This window comes from Centropristis striata, chromosome 18 (genome assembly GCF_030273125.1).
Source record: "Centropristis striata isolate RG_2023a ecotype Rhode Island chromosome 18, C.striata_1.0, whole genome shotgun sequence".
Lineage (NCBI taxonomy): Eukaryota > Metazoa > Chordata > Actinopteri > Perciformes > Serranidae > Centropristis > Centropristis striata.
The window spans coordinates 32,668,087-32,691,317 of NC_081534.1; the positions used below are offsets into that span (position 1 = coordinate 32,668,087).

At 37.7% G+C, this 23,231-nt stretch overlaps 1 protein-coding gene across 1 annotated transcript in view; it reads right to left on the reverse strand.

Annotated features, from left to right (window-relative positions):
* The window catches only part of col12a1b (collagen, type XII, alpha 1b), a 226,376-nt gene that overhangs the window by 136,101 nt on the left and 67,044 nt on the right, over positions 1-23,231 (reverse strand). Inside the window, exons 17-24 of the mRNA XM_059355858.1 lie at positions 22,123-22,272; positions 21,277-21,396; positions 20,567-20,731; positions 18,673-18,819; positions 16,310-16,458; positions 9,241-9,370; positions 6,091-6,236; positions 508-637 (exon numbers count right to left, since the gene is read on the reverse strand). Coding sequence (XP_059211841.1) covers positions 508-637; positions 6,091-6,236; positions 9,241-9,370; positions 16,310-16,458; positions 18,673-18,819; positions 20,567-20,731; positions 21,277-21,396; positions 22,123-22,272 — 1,137 coding nt within the window. The remainder of the gene's footprint in view (positions 1-507; positions 638-6,090; positions 6,237-9,240; positions 9,371-16,309; positions 16,459-18,672; positions 18,820-20,566; positions 20,732-21,276; positions 21,397-22,122; positions 22,273-23,231) is intronic.

The window sequence follows — 23,231 nt, forward strand, 5'->3', positions numbered from 1 at the left end:
AGCCCACAGAGAAGCAGAAGTCTTGTTCTTTCTCTGCAGAACTTTCCCTCAAAACTGGACCAATTTCATAAACTGTTGTCCTTATTAGTCACTTGGACACCAGAACGTGGGAAAATAATATGGTCAAGTAGAAAAATACTTTGACATTCAGAAACTTGGAGACTTCTTGACAAGAAGCACTGAAGCCTTTTCTGGAGGTTTGTGCTGGAAGAATATCTTAGAAGATCTTCTTGTTTTAGAGTCTCAGCTCTCAGCTGGACAGTGGGGAGAGGATTATGCTACCGGAGTGGTTTTTATTGGCGTTTTGGTCCTTCTTTCCACCATGAAAGCTTGTCTCTCTCACTTCAAACTGAGTTAAAGTGGAACGCTACGTGCCCAGTAAAACTTTGGTTCCTCTGCTCTGCCAGTTGAGGCTCCAGTCAACCAGATTATTTGGGTCTCCGGAGGAGTTCTGCCTCCAAGAACTGTCTGTGAAGGTAAAATCAATGTGAGTTAACGGTCACTTACAGGTGACTCCTGTCCCCTCCAGAGGGACGCTGGCAGCCTCCCCGTGCAGGGCGAACAGTCTGAGGGCGTACTCCGTGTTGGGGATCAGCTGCACCAGCTGGACGTTGGTCACACCTCCACCCACACGGACCTGCAGAGAGGGTTGTTAGACAGTTTGTTCTTTTAACTAAACACCTGAGAGCTGTTACATAAAGTCCATCCATCCATTTTCCTCCGATTATCTGGGGCTGGGTCGCGGGGGCAGCAAGCTAAGCAGGGCATTCCAGACGGCTTAATTTGGTTAGTTTGATTCATTTTCAGTTGATTTGGTTCCATAAAGCAAGTTTCCAACCATAGATTCCCACAGTAACTGAGTTTGAATGATGGTGAATTTGCTTTCATATATCAATAAACTGCACATAAACTGCTGATGTGGCAAATGTGACTTTTAGCGCTTCCACTCAAACAGAATAATGCCAAAGATGTCGGCTCCATACCAGCATATGCATTTCTGCATATTTATTAAAATCCATTTTGCATCCTGTCTACAAGCGTGCAACCATTATTTTCTTTTGCCTCCTGCATATTTTAGCACAATTTATAACAAATAATCTTCAGGCCAAAAGTATTGGGCACATGTTTTTGTAAACTTTTTGGACTTGGGGTCTGGCTGTGGCTCAGGAAGTAGAGTGAAATGTCCACTGATTGCAGGATTTGTGGTTCAATCCTTGGCTCCACCTTTCTACATGTTGAAGCATCCTTGGGCAAGACAATAAATCCCAAATTGCTCCTGATGATTGGCCAGCACTATGCATGGTAGCTTGGGAAGCAAATATGATCTGAAACTCTATGTAAATGCACTCCAGTTACCATTTATTTACCATATTATTTAACAGAGGTGCTTCACACCCATTGAAATAAGATAATCACACACTCCATTCTTGGTGCTGCCTGCAGCCAATAGATCAAGCATGGCAATTTTCCAGTTATCCTGTAAGTCTGCATTACAGATTAGTTACAATCGAAGATTTGGGGTACTGGTAGAATTGGTATCAACCCCAAAAATTGCAACAAACTATGGGAGATAATTGAAGAATGGACTTCAGAAAGCCATAAATTAATGTTCTAAACCCAATTTAGTCCATTTATTATTGAGTTATGATGAGAACAACTTGACTTAAAGTGCCGAGTTGCATCTCAAACAAATGTCCAGGTCCACGCCTTCCAGATGATGTACACCACTTCTATGTGACATCTTCTGTTGACCTGCTATCTCCCCCTAAAAATCCCCCGCCCACAACCCCTAGTTCTCTATAAAGGGGGCCAATCGTTCAGGGGTTATAGCTTTGGGTCAACAGTTTGTGTTTGTCTCTTCTTATTTCAAGTCTTTTCCAATAAAGAAATGGTTTTCCCAGTTTGGTGTGGAAGAACTTGACTGTTCTGCAGCTCTGGCATCAACCCAACACCATTGGGAAGAACTCTGACTTGTCTGAATGGAAGGAAATCCCTTCAGCCAGAAACCATAATTTGGTGGAAAGACTGTTACAGTTGCACATTAATGCCCATTGTTTGGGTTGTTTGGGTGTCCACATATTTTTGGGCATATAGTGTATATTTAACATTGTTGTCTATTTTCCAGGCAGACAATAAATGTGCAGAAAAATCACTTTTCAGGATCATATTTTCCAGTAGAGACCACTTCACTGTACATTAAATCCCCCATTACATTTCCCTCGGCTGTAAAATTGCACATTTAGGTTGACACCACCCGTTTAGCATCTGTTCTGTTTATATCATCCTAATGACTTCAGGCCTCATGAGCTAATCCTTCCCATTACCCAGTGTGTCCGAAGGCTCTGCTTTTTTTTTTTTTTTTTTTCGAGGCCTGGCCAGAGCCGGGCTGCTAAAGTCCACTTCCTGCTCTGCAAAGCGCTGTGCTCATCACATCGCCATCTGGAAGCAGTAATGCGGCGCAAGCAGAAGCCTGCTCTTATAAAATCAATGTGGAAACGCTGAGCACACAAATTAAGATGTGTGGTTCTGTGTGTGTGTGTTTGTAGGTGTTGTAATGTACTTGTACTGTACTATGGAGACATTAATCTAACATGAATCTAATGTTCCTCTCATTTGTTTCTCTCATTCTCTATTCCATCACATCCTCATGATGCATGTCAACATGTATTTATTTAGCTGTAGCCTGGGTGTGACATAGAAACTCACTGTTGGAGCCACTGGCTGTCAAAACGTTAATCTCATATAAATAGCATACAACTTCTTCTATTTCTGAGATTAAACTTTAATTTATTGCCATTGATTGCTCCCCAGTTTCAGCTAACAGAACAATCAGCCAATGTACCAAGATAACAAAACACAAAGCTAACAAAATCCAAGACTTTCATGAAAACAAACCAACATTAGCTAACATAAATGAAGCTAATGTAGCATTAGCAGGACTTAGCTTCGAGTTAAACATTGTGAGCTAACAAGGTATTATGTTAACATAACGTTAGTTTGAATGGTTTAGTTACTATTTTTTTTGTCTCAGTTTTGCTTAACCCTCCTGTTATGTTCGTTTCTCAGGAACAGCATAATGTTTAATTATCCAAAAGGGTCAGAAAATAAATCATCTAAATAAACATTGTTTATATTTCATTAATAACTCCATTACTAACCATCTCAATCAATATTTAGTGCGATGATGTTCTTTACCTCTCACAGATCAGGTTCAAAGAGGATAATTCACTCGTTTTTCACAAAAAAATGCATGGTAAAACTTTTTTTTATGTACATTGGAAATACCTACATATAAAATAGAAATGGGTTTACATTATATTGATTTAAAAAAAATCTATTTTACATTTAAATTTTTTTCTTTAAATGAGAAAATACTTTAAACTATTATTTTTTAGGTTTTTCAACTTTGAAATGGGTCAATTTGACCCGCAACATAACAGGAGGGTTAATATGTGAGTTATTTAAGTTAATTGCCTGACTTGGATAGTTAGATACTTATTTAGTTTAGCTTCTTGTTTTAGTTAGTCAGTTAAGTTACAAGTATTCCACGGTCAGCTAACATAAGTAAACAAGCTAAAGTAAATGAGGTAATTAGTAGGTTAGTTATGCTTCTTGTTTAAGATAGTCAGTTACAGCTAACTTACAGTCAGTTTGTAAGTAAGTAGTTAGTTAGTTAGCTTTTTTATTTTAGCCAGTCAGTTACAGTTAGCTAGTTAGCTAGTCAGTTACAGTTAGCTAGTCAGTTAGTCAGTTAGTTAGTTTGTTCGTTTGTTGGTTGGTTGGTTGGTTGGTTGGTTGGTTGGTTTGTTGGTTGGTTGGTTGGTTGGTTAGTTCTTTTTTGTTTTCGTTAGTCAGTTAAGTTAAGTATCCCATGGTCAGCTAGTAAGTTAAGTAAGAAAGTTAGTTACTTATGTAGTTATGCTTCTAGTTTTAGTTAGTCAGTTACAGTTAGTTAGTTAGTTAGTTAGCTTTGTGTTTTAGTTAGTCAGTGAAGCATTCCATGCTCAGCTAGTAAGTTAACTAAGTAAGAAAGTTAGTTACTTAGTTAAGCTTCTTGTTTTAGTCAGTTTAGTCAGTTAGTCAGTTAGTCAGTTAGTCAGTTAGTTAGTCAGTTAGTTAGTTAGTTAGTCAGTTAGTTAGTTAGTTAGTTAGTCAGTTAGTCAGTTAGTCAGTTAGTTAGTTAGTCAGTTAGTCAGTTAGTTAGTCAGTTAGTCAGTTAGTCAGTCAGTCAGTCAGTTAGTTAGTTAGTCAGTTAGTCAGTTAGTTAGTTAGTCAGTTAGTCAGTTAGTTAGTCAGTTAGTCAGTCAGTCAGTCAGTCAGTCAGTCAGTTAGTTAGTTAGTCAGTTAGTCAGTTAGTTAGTTAGTTAGTCAGTTAGTCAGTTAGTCAGTCAGTTAGTCAGTTAGTTAATTAGTCAGTTAGTCAGTCAGTCAGTTAGTTAGTTAGTCAGTTAGTCAGTTAGTTAGTTAGTTAGTCAGTTAGTTAGTCAGTTAGTCAGTCAGTCAGTTAGTCAGTTAGTTAGTTAGTCAGTTAGTCAGTTAGTTAGTTAGTCAGTTAGTCAGTTAGTTAGTCAGTTAGTCAGTTAGTCAGTTAGTCAGTCAGTTAGTCAGTTAGTTAGTTAGTTAGTCAGTTAGTCAGTCAGTTAGTCAGTTAGTTAGTTAGTCAATTAGTCAATTAGTCAGTTAGTTAGTCAGTTAGTCAGTTAGTTAGTTAGTCAGTTAGTCAGTCAGTTAGTCAGTTAGTTAGTTAGTTAGTTAGTTAGTCAGTTAGTTAGTTAGTCAGTCAGTCAGTCAGTCAGTCAGTCAGTTAGTTAGTTAGTTAGTTAGTTAGTTAGTTAGTTAGTCAGTCAGTTAGTCAGTTAGTTAGTTAGTTAGTCAGTTAGTTAGTTAGTTAGTTAGTCAGTCAGTCAGTCAGTCAGTTAGTTAGTTAGTTAGTTAGTTAGTTAGTTAGTCAGCTAGTCAGTTAGTTAGTTAGTCAGTCAGTCAGTTAGTCAGTCAGTTAGTCAGTTAGTTAGTCAGTTAGTCAGTTAGTCAGTTAGTTAGTTAGTTAGTTAGTCAGTTAGTCAGTCAGTCAGTCAGTCAGTTAGTCAGTTAGTTAGTTAGTTAGTTAGTTAGTTAGTCAGTTAGTCAGTTAGTCAGTTAGTTAGTTAGCTTGTTGCTTAGTTAGTCAGTTAGCTTGTTGTCCAGCTAGCTCTTTTTGTTTTAGTTAGTCAGTTAAGTTACAAGTACTCTACGGTCAGCTAGTAAGTCAGTAGGTAAGTTAGTTAGGCTTGTTTTAGTAAGCTAGAGTGCTACGATACACCTGTAGCCACCATAACATGCGTTAGCCAGTTCAGTAAGTTATTTAATAGTTAATAGTTTTACACCAAAAGTATACAGGGTGAAACTAAGAAATACAGTCAGCTAACAGGTGGTGAACCTATTATTTTATTGTTTTAGGTAGTTAATTTAGTCCGCTACTAGCAAACCAACGTCAGTTAACGTAAGTTATTTTATAAAAGCTGTACATTTTTAAATGTTGTTCTTACCTTTCCTTTTCTTACCCTTTTTAGGTTTATTGTGATTGACCTTACCTATAAATGTTTGATAAATTGAGAATATGTTTTTTCTGTATACTCTGTGCTGTTCCTGTGGACCCCAGGAGGACTAGCTGGTTACTAAGTTACCAGCTAATGGGGATCCTTAATAAATAAACAAATAAATAAACAAATAAACTTTGTATACAGCAAAACTCAATCTTAGCTTGGCTAAAACTCCCAAAGGTAAAACAAACACAACCAATATTTGAAGCTATTAGACACTTAGACACTTTACATTTTATTGTATTTTTATTGTACTTTTATATTTTATTGCTTGAAGTATGCCTAGGTTGTTCTTTTTACTTAATTGTGTTGTTATTGTCTCTGTGTGTAATGCTGCTGCTACACTGTAATTTCCCAGCTTGGGATAAATAAAGTATATCTATCTATCTATCTATCTCTCTATCATCAGCTAAAGAGCTTCTTGGCTTAACTTGGTACAAAGAGGCGAGGATGTCACACCTCCCACGTTGGAAACGTTCAAAAGTTTCATGTGAAGGTTGTGTTACTTTACCTCGTTCTCCAGCTGAGGCTCAGAGGCGTTGATGGATTTGTAGAGCAGCATGTATCCTGTCGCTCCGGCGGCTTCGTTCCATCTCACCTTCATGGTTGTCGAGGTCTCATCAAAGACGACCATGTTTGTTGCTGCTGACAGCGGCACTGAGAGGAGAAAACACACCATCAGAGACAGTGAGACACTGGGGATACTCACTTTAATATCTCTATTTGATGTTTTAATAATATACTTCCAATGTTTTGATGTACTTTTAGGTATCCAAGCAACGGAGATACGAGTGGGTCAGAAACCTTTTTTTATTAATTCGGAGGAGGTTTTGGCTCCGTAAATGATAATGATACAAACAGGTGAGCAACATCGAGGTCATATCTTACAGAATCCCCGAAGTCCCAAAGAGCTTATAATGTTTAATGCTTTATCTGTTTTATGGATTTTAAAGGATATTATATATGGGTTTTTTATTTCTTAGATGCCATATAAACGAGCACCTGGTTTACGAAACTGGGTTATACATAATACAGGTTAAGTCAATGGGATTTCTGCAAAAGAAATTTGATTTTTTTGGATGTTAAAACAAGGTTTGGAACAAGGTTTTAACATGTTAAAACACAATACAAAAACAGGAAATACAGTGTTGCTGGAAGCAGAAATAATTGCTGTAGAATTACGACAATATCTCCTTACAAAAGTAATTTTAATTTTTAGAATATTTTCCTTGTGTTCTGCTCCGTTTTGCCCGTAAGGATCTTTTGATATCAACTTATTTTATGTTTGAATATTCCCAGTATTGTTTAAATATCTTGTTTTTGATAACAACAGATTATCATTTCCATTTTGCCTCTCATACTTTATGAAGAAAAAAAGGTTTTGTATTATTACATAGCGAACTACTTGGCTAAGTAGTTAGCTTAGCAAGCTACTTAGCCAAGAAGTTAGCTAAGTAGTTAGCTTAGCAAGCTACTTAGCTGAAAAAAAATGGATATGGGTCATTTTTTACCCATGTTGTGCATTAGAAGAGTAGTGACACAAAAAGGGATTTTATTTAAAAAAATGAATAAAGGAAAACATAAAATTAGGATGTTTGATGATCAAAAACAAACTAATTGAGGAAAACCTGGAAAACTGAATGATGAAAATAATTTATTGCAAAGATATAGAAGATAAAAACTCATACATATCGGGTCACTTTGGACCCATGTTGTGCATCAAAGGGTTAAATAACAAAATTAAATGCACATTGGCCCTCCATTGTTCAAACCTATCAGGACAGAACAACTTTTTCAGCATTTTGTTATGTTACATATCAGGTTAGCTACAAAGCTACAAAATTGCATAACTTGTCCAAAAACTTTATAGTAATTTTCCAATTGCATGACTCTTTGAGACTTCGAAAATGAGATTTTTGAAATTCTGTGAGGTTTATTTATGACCGTGGGAACCTTGAAGAGTTCTGTTTTGCACATTAAGTCCTACAGTATCTCCTGCCTGTTGGAGGACGCTTGCAGCCTTCACCAAAAAAAGACACAAAACGACCCAAAAAATACTCAAAATTATTAGAAAAAGACACAAAGTTACAAAAAAAAACACTAAATTACTTAAAAAAGCACAAAATTATTAGAAAAAGACACAAAATGAGCCAAAAAATACACTAAATTACAAAAAAGACAAGACTTTTCCAAAACTTTTATAGTAATTTTCCAATTGCATGACTCTTTGAGACTTCGAAAATGAGATTTTTGAAATTCTGTGAGGTTTATTTATGACCGTGGGAACCTTGAAGAGTTCAGTTTTGCACATTAAGTCCTACAGTATCTCCTGCCTGTTGCAGGATGCCTGCAGCCTTCATGTCTGAGTCACCCTGACAGACTCCAGACTGCTTTCAGGAGGACATTATGACCTAAGTGAGTGTTAGTTTAAAAAATGACACGGCTGCCGGTGCCATGTCCAAGTGGACGACAGCACAACCATCACTTATTGTTTCATGACAGCTGGAAACGGCTCATTTGTAGAAATCAGCTGCACATTTCAGAACAAATTATGCAAACTAAGAGCCTTGCACAAACACGTTGTTAAATTATATCAGTTTATTTAAGACATGAGCTATTAGCGGTTTGTTTTTTATGGCTCCAAGTTATTATCATTTCACCCACCACAGTTTAGCATCCACTCAAAGCATTGCATCATGGGACGTTGTGTTTGTGTGTTCCGCCTCAGATCAGATGCTAAATATATACGATGTGTAAACAGATTTGCAGCAGGATAAAAAAGCGAGTAAACACGTCAGAACGATGTGTGTGAAACGGGATAATGAGCAGAGAAATCAAGTTGTTTATCTCACAATCCATATGGAGGAAATAAAAAACGCTTTCCCACAACAGAGCGATGATGCTATGTGTTTTTAAAGCTGCTCTTCAATCACGCCAAGAGCAACAGGGGTCTCAAACTCATTTTGATACTGCTGGAGGCAGTATCAAAATGACCAGAAAAAGACACAAAAAGATCGAAAAAAAACTAAATTACTTAAAAAAGACACAAAATGATAAAAAAAGACACAAAATTACCAAAGAAAAGACACAAAATGACCAAAAAAGACACAAAATTACTAAAAAAAGACACAAAATTATTAGAAAAAGACACAAAATTACAAAAAAAGACAAAATTACAAAAAAGACTCAACATTACCAAAAAAAGACACAAAATTACAAAAAAAAAAGATCCAAAATGACCCAAGAAAGACATAAAATTACTAAAAGTCACAAATTACTAGAAAAATACACAAAATTACTAAAAAAAAGACACAAAATTATTAGAAAAAGACACAAAATTACAAAAAAAAGACGCAAAATTACGGGAAAAAAGACACAAAATGACATTCCATAACATTTCCACTTCTTGCGGTAACAACAATACGGCAGATAATAAACACTCCGGTAGCAGCTGCCTTTGTTTTTGTTAACGTCGTCATAGAAACAAGTGAAACAAAGCTCCAGCTGGAGCAATAAAGGGACCTTCCACACACAACACGGTAAAGAGACATTCATATAAAACTCACATTAAACTTTCTTATCGAGGTGGGGGCCACAAAATATCATCATGAGGAACATGAAAGCTTCTGTCGTGAAGTAAAGAGGAAGAGGAAACACTTACAGGTGGTGTCGGTTCCCTTCAGAGGCTCGCTGCTCTGCTCGCCGGCCACAGAGAAAACGTTGACGAGGTACTCGGTCAGAGGACTCAGACCTTCCAGGACCACAGTGTTCACCGACCCGTCCACCATCATCTGAAACCATAGAGGACTGGTTATTATAATAAGGTATTTAAAAACACTTGCAACAATTGGTTTTCCAACCTGTCTGTGATGCTGTATGGAAGTCTGTTTCCACCAATAAGGTTCTATTAGTCATTATTATCAGAAACTTTGTTTATTATTAGAACAGCAAATGAATTGCGTTTTTAAGGGCTTTATCATATTCCAAAACTCACCAAACTTGGGAAAAAATTCAATCCCGTCGAAAACATTCGTATTTCATTGGTCTCAGAAATGGGCGTGGCAAAATTACTTACTAGCGCCCCCTAGAATTGAGCCCCTGAAACAGGTTTGTCATAGAGACACGAAATTTGGTACATACTTGTATCATGGAAAGACGCACCAAAAAGTCTCACGAAGCCATACCCAAAAACGAACAGGAAGGCGGCCATTTTGGATCAAAAATGGCGTTTTAGACGTTTTTCGCCATTTCCACGCCGCATACTTTCACAAACTCCTCCTACAGATTTAATCCGATCGACTTTGGTCTTGTTCCATACCATCAAAAGGCCTTTGACATCAAAATTTATTAAAAGCTTTGCATACTGTCACACTATGGGGGCATGGCATGGCGGCAAAATATGGCGTTTCGGCATAAAACACGAGACTGTATAAATTGACCATCCATTGTCTAATCTGCCTCAAATTTGTCATGCATGATGATGGTCCATCACTGAACAGTTCTACATAACAATATTTCATAAAGTCCTGCCCTTTTTGATTAGCCACGCCCCCTTTTCATAACCCTCAACCTAACTAATGAACCGTTTGTTGTAGAGACATGGCCGGCTCCACTCTGCTCGCAGCTTGCAGCTTTAATTTTGTTTAGTAGCTGAAGATGAAGCTGCCAAGTTTTTGTTCTTTCCAAAAAAGCAGAAAATCTCATTTTAGAATAAATCTATTCGACTCACAGAGCAAAGTTTCTGCAGACTGAAAAGATTCCTCTGCTGATTGTGAGAGAAAAGCACGGAGGTGCAGCGGGTCAGGAATAAAAATGTTCTAATCACCAATCAGGCAAACACAAACACACGCTGTCATCGAAACTTCAAAGCTCAGCCGTTTGGAGAATTGAGCGTTTTTTCTTCCAGAAAACTGGGAATGAAAAGTGACTTGCGGTGAAGCAATTTGTCAGCTAATGATTATGTCATTTTAATATCCACAAAAGTTGAAGATTTGGATGCTCTGATCTCTCTTCATCAGGATCTGTCAATCAGGGTTTGGTGGCGGTCCAGCTTTCGTATTTTCACCATAAAATGATTACAGCCTGTTCGACCAAAGCTATGGAGCTGCGTTCATGCGGTGGTGGGAAAGTCCTGTTGTGGGACGTCCAAGCTGGCCGCCAAACAGCGTCACATTCCTGCTCAGTTCTGCTGGAAAATCAAACCCAGAGGAGGAATGACAAACAAAACACCAAGAGGCTGCGGCTTCTCCAGCTCATGGAGAAAAAAAATGTCCTTCTTATCAAGATATTTACGTCTGTAATTCATTAAGTTCAACCTGTTTCCAATGCTAATCAAATTACTTAAAGTATTTTCGAAAATCAAGTGAATTCTAGTGGAGCAACCTGCTTTAATCTTCCTTGAACCGAGAAGCAGACAAAAAGTTCTCAAAACAAGTCCATGTCTGTCTGGAACAGGTTGAAGCTTTTCCAAAAATAAAGTTTCTTTGAAAGAAAACCACTACAAAGAGTTTTTATCTGGTTATGAAACCGTCTCAGTTTGATACTGATGCCTCTACATGACCTTCGTGAGATAATCAGAAGATTTTTTTATGCATTTATTCTTAATGTCAGTCCATGAGTCGGATCAGACTAAATTATTTATGACACAAAGACCAGAAGAGCAAGTTTAAAGTTTCCCAGCAGGTAAAGTTTGACAGTGTAGTACGCTAAAAAATGATCAAAGTACAAAAAAAAGAGTAAAAGAGCACAGATGAAAGCACAGGTTAACCTTTTATTCCTCTGATTCACTGGCTAGTTCTTGCTAAGGCCGTTCCCTCTCTTCATTCACCGTCTAGCTCGCTCGACAAGTCATCTAGTTCCGAGTTTCCGAGTTTTCGAGAGAATGCAACTCTTGGCAAACACAATAACAATCTAGATGAATAAAAAAGCACTACAGGTGAGAGGAAAAACACTGCCACTATCCCTTTAAGACACAAAAAAATCAATTATCGTAAAGATCCCCAAAAAAATTGTACACAATTTAAGCACTTTTTTTTTAAACGCTTTTTGATAAAGACAAAAGAGCAGAGAGTTTCAACTGTCCCAGGGGGGTAAAAAGTGTTCTGCATCTGATTAAAATTGTGAGTTTTTCCCGCCTTACATCTTAAACCTGGTTTAGATATAAAAACCTGGTTCTATCACTGATGTCTGGGATCAGTTTGGCTCCATTGTTCCAGGTATAAACGCTTCAAACACTCAGATAATTGCTCTGTTTCATAGAACTTCATTAAAGGATTCTGCTCCGTGCGTTTCCTGCTCCACAAACTTTATGTCTTCCATCTGTTGGTGCTGGATACGGCCGTGAATATAAAATAGCATCTTGTTTGCTTATTAATTCCCTTTTGGCTCCCATTAGACCTTAAACTGTAACAGATAACTGGTTTGTTTGCACCAGTCAGGTGAGATTTACAGCTTCCTGTGAATTTGGATAATGACAGGGTATCAATCACAAAAGAGACACTAAGTGATGTTAATGGACGACTCCTGTTGTTTTATATTCTGCACTCTGTTGTCCTGTGTGGTCAACCTATATATGGGAGCCTTTTACTGACAGTAAAGGAAAGAAACAAGATGAAAACTGAGCCATGGGATGATAAAAACTATACTTTCAAACGTTCAAACTACGATAAAATGATCAGAAAAAAACAATTTTATTCATCTGATTCACTGCTGCTCCCTCACTTCATTCACCGTACAGCTCGATCGACCACCGCCGCTCTCTTTCTATCTTCAGTTGTTCAGCCGGTTTAAATGCTTTTAAATTGCTTTTCTACATTTAATGGATTTATTTATTAATTTAGCAGATTTCCTGACAGACATTTTATTTGTTTATAAGTTTATCTGCCAAACAACAGCACATGATACCGGAAAAAAATGGCATAAACTCTGGACAAGATTTTGAGATACTAAGTCAGTATTTTTGAGAAAGTTTCTCATTATTTTGGTTAAGTATCTCATTATTTTACAATACTTAGCCATTATTTCTACAAAGTTTCTTTTTTATTTTATTTATCTATTTGAGTTAAGTAATCTTTTTTGAGAAAGGTGAGAAAGTTTTGTAGTTATTTATGTTATTTAAAGTATTTCTTTTTTGATGATACTAAGTCATTATTTTGACAAAGTTGAGAAAGTTTCTTTACGATACTTCTAGTCATAATTTCCACAAAGTTTATCATTATTTTGAGTTACTAAGTCATTGTTTTTGAGAAATTTAAGAAAGTTTTTCATTATTTTTACAAAATGTCTCATTATTTTTAAAAAGTTTCAGAAAGTTTCTCATTGTTTTGAGAAAGCTTCTAATTATTTTATGATACTTAGTCATTATTTCTACGAAGTTTGTCATTATTTCAATTACTAAGTCATTTTTTTACAGAGATTCTCATAATTTTGAGGTACTAAGTAATTTTTGTGAGAAAGCTTCCCGTTATTTATAAAAAAAATTGGGAAAGTTGAGAGTTTTTAGTAATTTTAAGGGTTTGTCGTTATTTTAAGAAAGTGTTTTATTTTTTATGATACTAAATAATTATTTCCAAAAGTTTTATATTATTATTATACCCATTATTTCACAATATGAAGTCATTATTTCTACAAAATTTATCATACATTTTTGTCTTTTTTTTTTTGAGAAAGCTAGGAAAGCTTCTCATTATTTTGAGAAGGTTCATCATTATTTTAAGAAAGTGCTACTTTTTTTTGGAATACTGTCATTTTTTTTGTTTCTCATTATTTTGAGAAAGCTTCTAATTATTTATGATACTTTATTCATTATTTCTACGATGTTTCTCATTATTTTAAATACTAATTCACAATTTTTTTTTACAAAGATTCTTATAATTTTGAGGTACTAACTAATTATTTTGAGAAAGCTTGTCATTATTATACGATACTGCGTCATTATTTATCATATTTTTTTCGAGAAAGCTAAGGGTTTATAATTATCCTAAGGGTTTGTGTAATTTTAGTGTTTAAGTGTTTTATTTTATATGATACTAAGTAATTATTTCGAGAAAGTTTCCCATTATTTCACGATATGAAGTCATTATTTCTACAACGTTTGTCATTATTTTGAGCTACTAATTCATTCTAAAATTCTAATAAATCATTTGAAACACTACGTCGTCTATAGTCACGTAGCAAGTGATTATTTTGAGGACGTTTCAAATCATAATGACTTTTTGACCTTTTTTTGGTGTAACCAGGCTTCCATACAGCCTCACCGACAGGTTGAAACTCAACCGTTGGAAGTGTTTCCAAAAAACCAGGTCTGGCTTTCATTCAAAGCCCTGTTTACTCGGCCTTCAGGGACAGAAATCTGGATCCCAGTTGCTCCGGTGAACCTGCATTTAGTTTACACTTAACCTCCCGTCAGTGCCGTCTTTAAAAACAGAGCACTGGGTCTCTTCCATCCTTTGTGCTTTTATTGGCCCGTGTCAGATGGAGCCGGGGTGATTATAATCGTCTGAAATCAGCCAGAGTTTCCACTGGATCCACTTAGTTGAACGTTATAGACCTCACACTGGGCCGGGACGACTCTCATCTGTTTACACTGGGCCGTATGAACATCACAACATGAGATATATGAGATTTACATGCAGCTCTTATCTGCAGTGATTTACAGCCGGTGAAACCAGAGAGGGGATTCCTAAATTACAAGCAGCCAGAAACAAGGAGGGTCAGGGCTCAGGACACGGCTCGCTGCCAGCAGAGGAAACACATATTACTGCAAGCTGAGATATTTATTTTATACATGAGGAGGGTTAGAAATGTCTACACTCAATGGACCCCGTCAGCTTTTTGTGTCATTCTAAGTGTTTCAAGTTTAAAGGAGTTTTCTGGGTGATTTTGAGTAAAACCTAGACCTTATTTAAACACGGTTTTAAATAGGTGACGATCACTGTTTTTAACATTTTGGTAATGTTGCGATATGGAACAACTTAAGGTTAGGAAACAAAAACAGTTGTCTAAAGTTGGGAAAAAATAACAGGGTTGGTTTTAAAATAATTACCCACATGCAGGGATAAGCCTGCCGATGGCCGCCCAGTTCAGATTCTATTTTAGTTATCTAAAGAAATACAAACAAGCGATAAGTTAATGTATCTATTTGTGGCTATATAAGAGTAATAACTGTAATATGACAATGGTGAAACAAAGTAAACTTTGTTTTAGTCACGAACGTAAATTGATGTAAAACAATCGTAATGTATTTCTAAATGGTAAATGGAGTGCACTTATATTGTGATTTACACTACAGACGCTCATTCACTCGTTCACATACGCATTCACACTGGTAGCAGAGGCTACCCTAAGTGGTGCCACCTGCCACCATTGGGAATTCATTCACACACCGATGAACGCAGCATCAAACCTATTTGGGGTTCAGTATTTTGCCCAAGGATACTTCGACACGTAGGCTGCCATGGTCGGGGATCGAACACTTCCGATCAGTGGGCGACTGCTCTACCAACTGAGCCACAGCCGCCCCTACAAAATGACATTAGTCGCGAAAAACTGCCCAAAATTTTGCTTTGAAGTGAATGGGATGGCCGGAAAAAATGAGCGAAAAAGAACAATAATTGGAGATTTTTCAATGACCATGATCATTTTTGGAGAAATTCTGAGATTATAATGGGTGCGTATTGCACGAAATAAATTTGAAAACTGCGCTCCAGGCCGCAAATTCCACTCTACAGAAATAATTTATACATAGAAACGTAGGAAAATTAGTCTTCTCCCTCACAATCCTCTGGTAAAGCTGTCAGAGTTATAGTTTGGGCGTAGGACGCACATATGATCCACCAACACGCACCAACAGCCTCATTGGCTCCCATATTAAATGTGTGTAACAGTTTTTTTAGATCGCTCTAACAAAGCTATTTTTTCATTTTTTCTGAAAAAAACCCCCACATATGTAGACGTTCAGGAAGAACTCAGCACGCTCAAAGTGAAGTCGGATCAATGATAGGTATTATGGTTTTGCCAAAAATGCTTTCGAGCATGCTGTTCGAGGCCAGAAATTCCAGTCTGTCCACCTTAGGCTGCTGTCACTGTTCTGGTACCTTGGCAGTTGGTGGCAGTTAATTCTGTGATTGATCTGCTCTGATTGCCTTTGATCTTTGATTACAGTTACAGATACACACACACACACACACACACACACACACACACACACACAGGTAACTTTATGTGATTTTTGTTACACACACACACACTCCTCCAGATACACATGTTTCACACACACACACACACACACACACACACACACACACACACACACACACACATTTTGAGGTTAAAGGTCATAGGTTGCTGTATAAATAAATACTAAAGGAATGCTTGTTGTAGGTGTGCTCCTTGTATATTATATAGTATTATAACATTACTAGTATTAATAGTTTGAAATCTCTGAAGAATCTCATCATAGTGTACACACACCGGCAGTAGCCCCCATGGCCGTTTCAGAATTTCCCCAGAGGAAATTTTCTAGTTTTACTCTAATTTTCTATTTAGGTTATTAGAGAACTAAGATTAGTGTTGCAATCATTCACAGTTTTTTTCTCAGGATAAAAGTGATACAATCATCATCTTCTATGTTTTTGGTTGATTTAAACTCCCTGTGAACACTATGTGAAGTGAACATGAATTGAAATAACAGTCTGAGGTGTAACAGGAGAGTTTAAGAAGCTCTATCTCACCTCCTGTGTGGGTCCTCCAGCCACCATCACGTAGGTGACCCGAAACTTCTCCACAGGACCTTCAGGTAGCGTCCAGGTGGCACGGAAGGAGTGGTGGGTCACCTCCGAGGTCACCAGGTTGGCGGGCGCCTCCAGTTCCAGTTCCCCTCCTGGAAGAGGAATGAGGTCAGAATAGGATCCGACATGTACAACTATTTCACACCGTGAACCCTGACGCCACAAATCTGCCCTGGTTGAGACGCCGCTGGCCCGCCGTGCTTTCCTCTAAAAAATGTTTTCCTCTCCGGCTGTGCTGTAAATCATTTCTGCATTTCCTCCTAAAACTGATTTACAGACTTCCAGTTCTTCCTTTGTGAAAGTTTCCATCAGATCCGTGTTGCAACATCTCCTGATCATCTGTCAAAGATCAGATTCATCCGTCTGCATTGTTTTAATCAGATCTCAGAGTTGATTTATAACACTTTGTTCTCATCGAGGGATTACAGCAGGGGTCTCAAACTCACGGCCCAAGGGCAAATTGTGGCCCTCGTGACGATATTTTGTGGCCCCCACCTTGATATGAAAGTTTAATGTGAGTTATATATGAATGGCACTTTACCGTGTTGTGTGTGGAAGGTCCCTTTAATTACTTTTTTTTTGTAATTTTATGTCTTTTTTTGGTCATTGTGTGTCTTTTTAGATAATTTTGTGTCTTTTTTAATAATTTTGTGGGTTTTTTTAAATCATTTTGTGTCTTTTTTAAATAATTTTGTGGGTTTTTTAAAATAATTTTGTGTCTTTTTTGGTCATTTTGTGTCTTTTTTTGGTCATTTTGTTTCTCCTTTAAGTAATTTTGTGTCTTTTTTTAAACACTTTCGTGTCTTTTTTAAATAATTTTGTGTCTTTTTTAAATAATTTTGTGGGTTTTTTTAAATAATTTTGTGTCTTTTTGTGGTCATTTTGTGGTCATTTTGTTTCTCCTTTAAGTCAATTTGTGTCTTTTTTGGTAATTTTGTGTCTTTTTTTGGTAATCTTGTGTCTTTTTTTGGTAATTTTGTGTGTTTTTAAAATAATTTTGTGTTTTTCCGTCATTTTGTCTCTTTATTTTTGTAACTTTGTGTCTTTTTTGGTCATTTTTGTGTCTTTCTTTGGTCATTTTGATACTGCCTCCAGCTGCCCCCAGGTAATTTGAGTTTGAGACCCCTGGTTTACAGTGTCTGCATGTGATTTGTTCTTTCTTCTTGTCAGCAGTCGTTATTTTTGGGTGAAAGCAGCTGCACAATAGAAGTGTCTCTGCTTGGACTGAAGGTTTATGTCGTCCTGTATAAGCAGAGGAACTTTCACGCCCTGCAGCACCTGCAGCACCAAGTGAAAGCCTCACGTAAAGTTTTTAAAATGGATGGTTGTCACCGTCTTAATCACTGTGGTTTTTCTAGAAGAGTATAATTTTCTGAAGCTACAAAGTTTCCACCTGACCTCGACCGCTAAGTAACTACTGTGAGGTGTAAATCTGACTCAGCGGAATTCAAAGAAGCTGCAGTTACAGCTGCAGGCAGCAGATCAGAGCTCCAACCAGCTCATACAGACATTAAACATGTCGGCAAAACTTAAAGTCAGAGAGTAAAATATGAAATGATTTATTTTACATAAAACTGTCAAAGTGAAAAAGAAATTAATTTAAAGATAAATGAGTTAAACTGATTAATATGCCATTAAATGTACCAAATATAATATTTAAAAATAAAAGTAGGCATAAATTAATTCACCAAATGTGACATAAATAATTATTTATGTTTATACAATTTTTAAAATGAATTAATACATTAATTTACCTTTGTATTAACCCCCTTATTTATTTACTTACCTGTTTAATATCCATTTTATTTTTTTAAATTAATTTAAAGATGTATTTTTATTTGCATTTATTTTTTTAATTATTTTAAATTATTTGTTTTAAATGTATTTATCCATTATTAATAATTTATTTATTCATTCATTAAAATATAATTTTTTTTTATTTTGTAGCATTATTTTCCTAATGCATGTCCTGAAATGTATTTATTTATGTGTTATTTCTTCATTAATACGTCATTACAGAATTAGTATAGTATGGCGCAATTACACTACAATATTTTGTTTAAAATAGGCCAAAATCTCAACTTTCAAGCGAAGTTATTGATATTTCTGAAAGCACGATTCTGTCTCACAAACATTTGGTCTTTCCTTTGATAAATAAAACTTTATTTTGTTATGTAATGAATTAAATAAGCCAAGACCAGCCAAGGTGTCATCATTCTGCCCTTTAAAACCTAAATCTTTGCCTCCAAAAGCAGTTTTACCGTTCTGATGTCGACTCTATGCCGATGATGTGACTCTGTTCCTACCTGGGCCTTTGACGCTGTTACACAGGTTGACGGTGAGCTCGTCCACGATGTCCACCAGGAACTTGAAGTCGTTGACGTTGTACATGTGGATCGAATCGGGCTCCGAGGCGATGGACCTCAACTCGTTCTCATCGGCGTTCTTGACACCTGAGAGAGTAAAGAACCGTCAAAACTGTGCCTGAAAAAAAGAATAAACTCCCCAAAAACATGTTTGTAAGCTTCTTGTTTTTAAGCTAAATTAATCTCTACAAGGATTCTTGCACACTAATTGAAATCTAACTGAATAAAGGTAGGATAACAATTTCTCAGAAAAAGAACAAACACAAGAAATAAACATTTTCTAGGGTGGCCCTGAGAGCTCAAAGCAACTGTGACTTCATAAAACACATGCAAATACAAAAAATACAAGCAAATTGAGAAATAATCTTCATCAATTTGACAACACAAGCGCAGCATTTAGAAAACGCTGCAAAGACCACAACACAACAGAAGTGTTTCCAGAGGACACTTAAAAGTGATGCACACATCTGGGCACGCTTGTGGTATTATCACGTTATTTCAAGAAAATGATGATTTTCGCGTTATAACGCTGATCCTAGCGTGCTAACATTAGCCAGCGATCGATAGCATGCTAACATGAGCCAGCGATCGATAGCATGTTAACGTTAGCCGGCGATTGATAGCATGTTAACTTTAGCGGCCGATCAAAGCGTGCTTACGTCAGTCGGTTATGGATAGCGGGCTAGCATTAGCGGGCTATTAAGACCAAGACCAAGTTGGTGCCGTTGAGAGAGACCAACTAAAACGTGTATCATTCATTTATTTGATTTGTTTAAAGACAATGTAATGCAATGAAATGATCATTATCTTGAAATAACATGATAATATAAAGCGTGTCCAAGCATGTGCATCACTTTTAAGTGTCCTCTGGAAACACTTCTGTTGTGTTGTGGTCTTTGCAGCGTTTTCTAAATGCTGCGTTTGTGTTGTCAAACTGATGAAGATGTTTTCTCAGGCCCCGTTCACACGAGGACGCTCGCGGGTGAAAACGACAAAATATTTTATCAGAAGTGCCTTTCGTTTAGACGGTGACGGCGTTTTGGGGGCTTAAAGACGCAAAAATCTGAAACCACCTTCCAAAGTGGAAAAGTTAAATACGCTCCGCCGTATCGTGTCCGTCTACACTGACAAGACACAAAACTCTGATCTGATCTGCTCACGTCACGTATGTGTTTACGTCACATACATGCTCCAGTACAGGAAATAAACAAACGTGGGATTATTTCCATGCGTCGGACCTTCAAGCTGCTCTGGCAGCTCTAATAAACTTACAGGAGTCTTTCCACCAAATGTACAGGATATGTACAGATAGTATTAGTGAACAGAGAAGGATCTGGAATTACCTCCATCACATTCTGGATGCAGCAATTTGTCGGAGGCGAGCCAGACGGCTGTAAACGAGACCTGGGAGATCTAGTGATGGTGGAGAACTTTGTGGAAGGAGTAGCTGATGAAAATGTGTGGCGTGAAAACTTCTGCATACCCAAAGATGCTCTTATTGCTTTAAGTGATGCTGCCTGGCTGCATACAATCGAATTTCACACACTTTTGCGTCACCGTATGCAGCAGATTTCCTCTCGAAAACGCTCGTCTAAACGAGGAATAAAAAGTGAAGACGCGACGCCACTTTTGCGTCTTCTGTTCAGACCGTCCTCGTGTGAACGGGGCCTCAGTTTGCTTGTGTTTTGTATATTTGCATGTGTTTTCTTAAGTTGCAGCACTGTTAGATCTCAGGGCCACAGTACTTGTCAGGACAGAAATTTCCAGTCAGAGCTCGTCTACAGTCTGCAAGCTTTTTATTTTGTTGGTTTTCAAACTGGTTTAAATCTCTCACCGATAGCGTAGAGCTCGATGTCGCTGTCCTTCAGTTTCTGCGAGCTAAGGATGATCTCGTCCTGCGACTTTCCGTCAGTGATCAGGATGCCGATTTTGCGGGCGTCGGGACGAAGCCCCACGCTGGGGATGAAGTTGTTCTGAAGGATGAAGTTCAGAGCCATCCCTGTATGAGGAAACAAAGAGTTAAACAGAGTTCAGACAAAAAAAAAACCCAGGTCAATTCTGCTGTTAATCACGCTAAATCTTGTCTTTTCTGTCGTCTAACAAATCCAACTCATGTTACACTCAGTAATTACACAATTACAAAGAAAAAACAGCCATATTTTGGTGGACAGTGGACAGTGTTTTTTGAAGTTTCTATCGATATTTGAATGACGTTCAATCTAAGTTTTTGGTTGAGTATTACTTACTCAAAATCAACTTTATTGCTGCAACTTTATTTTCTGAGCTTTTTTCAGCCAAGGCCGGGCAGTCTGGGCAGTTCTGTATAATATCAAACATGCACACTCTGCCAGATTTGAAAATGCAACAACTTGCATGTTATAGTATTTGGTTGTTGTGACAAAAAACAAAAATGGAAGGCTTAATGAGTCTGTGCTGAAATCTCCTGTAACTCTGATCTCGGCTCTATGGACCCAAGTAAGGAAAGAAAAGTAAATCCTCCAAATTGGGGCCACCATCAGTTAGAACTGGGTGTTGTTGAATCACCTGTCATGGTGTTGCCTCCTTTGTACGGCAGATTGGCGATGGCATTCAGCAGCGAGTCCTTGGTCGCGTGGGCGTTCAGTTGCCACTCCGTCTTTGGGTCTCCACTGTACTGAGCCAGACCTGCACAAAACACAGCAATGTGTAAATTAAAAAAACAAAACATCAAGGACACAGAAACCCTGTCACATAAACTGCAGAAATTGTACAGTAGCAATAAAATTCATTGCAGCATTGGTTGAAGTAAAATAAACTGTTTGGAATTATTAAATCCTGTTAAAAATGTTTAATTCTGCACTCCAAATGGTGCTGAGGCGAACGGTTAAGTGACATATATATTCAATGAAAATCTGTTTACACAGAGCTGAGAGGAGAGGACAGGAGAGGCTTTTTACACAGAGCAGAGAGGAGAGGACAGGAGAGGCTGGAAACATGCAAAAAGTATGTAGAATATGTGGAGCAAACTTTATCTTTGACAATATTGGTAACACTAAAAAATGTATTATTTATAAAATTTTGTTAATATAGATTAAATTTTATCCCAATTTTTTTTTTTAATAATTTATCAGAGAAATTTTACTTTTTTTCTGTTTTCTGTCATTCTAACTGTGTTATTCTGCACAAATACATGTTTGAGTTGTTCTGATTGAGCTGATTCTATAGAGCTGCAGGACTTAGAGATTATAGAGATTTATAGAGTTTTTATATATATTGCAGTGGAAAAACACAGAGAGGGGAAAAAATGCCCTGAAACGGCTTGTTGGGGTTCAGTAGTGATAGCAGAAAATAAAGCAGTAGACTGTAAAAACACAGTGACAGTAGTAACAGTAGTGAAAGTGAGAACATTACCAATCTGAACTCTCTCGGGGCCGATGTCGAACACGCTGACCATGCGAGCGATGAAGTTGCGGATGGTTTTGAAGTTGATCCGCCCAATGCTCCAGGAGCCGTCGACCAGCAGGATGATGTCGGCCTTCGCTGTGGTCTTACACTCAGTACCTGAAGGGGGAGGGGGAGGGGAGGGGGGGCAGTGAGCGAGACACCTGGTACACCGCAGACAACAAGTGTCCACTCACTCTCATATAAACCATTAAGAGATTAATGTGTGTGTGAAAGTGTGAAAACGTGAGAAGGATCGTCAGAGAAGAGTGCATCACAATCACAATCAGGAGATGTTTACACAGCAGGATGTTTTACACAGCATTATGTAACACAAATAATTCACACTGGTCACACATTGTGTAACAGCTGTCGGCTCTGGATTAACTGCTCTCTCTCTCTCTCTTCAGGGCTTTTTTTCTCTCTTCCAGCCCAGAGAGATGTTTGGAGTTTTATCTCCCGCGGCGAGCCAGCCGTGTGGTCTCTCCTGGCCGCCCCTCCACCAGCAGGACTTCTCTGTGATATATCCACAGAGTTACTGCACAATCCTGCTGCAGCCACCTGTAGGTGTAAGAAACCGATCGTCCTCTGTTTTTTTGTTGTTGTGTTTTTTACAGTGACACGCCCAGTGGAAGCCGAGCGCTGTCTAATCAGGCCCCTGTGTGTGCAATTGAAAACAGGTTAGGAGATAATCGATTGCATTTTTTGGTTCTCTGTCTCTCTGAGCAGGCTGCAGAAACAGATGCTTGACGCTAAAAGGAACCGATCGGGATGCTTGGCCACGGTCTGTTTGAGTTATACCACCGCGGGTAAACAATACGCTCATGTGTCCCTCCGACATTCATTAATAAAAACAGATGTCATAAACAGAGGCAGCTTTAAGAGGCATCTAATACGCTGCAGACGACTGCTGGATCCACTGACTCTGAGTAAGAGTCTCTGCAAATAAATATCAGTCTGACTTCAAACATAAATCAGCCGCTGTCCTGCAGAAACCTGCAGCACTTCTGACTCTGGTGGTTTTGGTGTTGAAGCCAGCGGCTTCTTTAAACCAGGATTCATTCCAAAAAAAAAAAGTG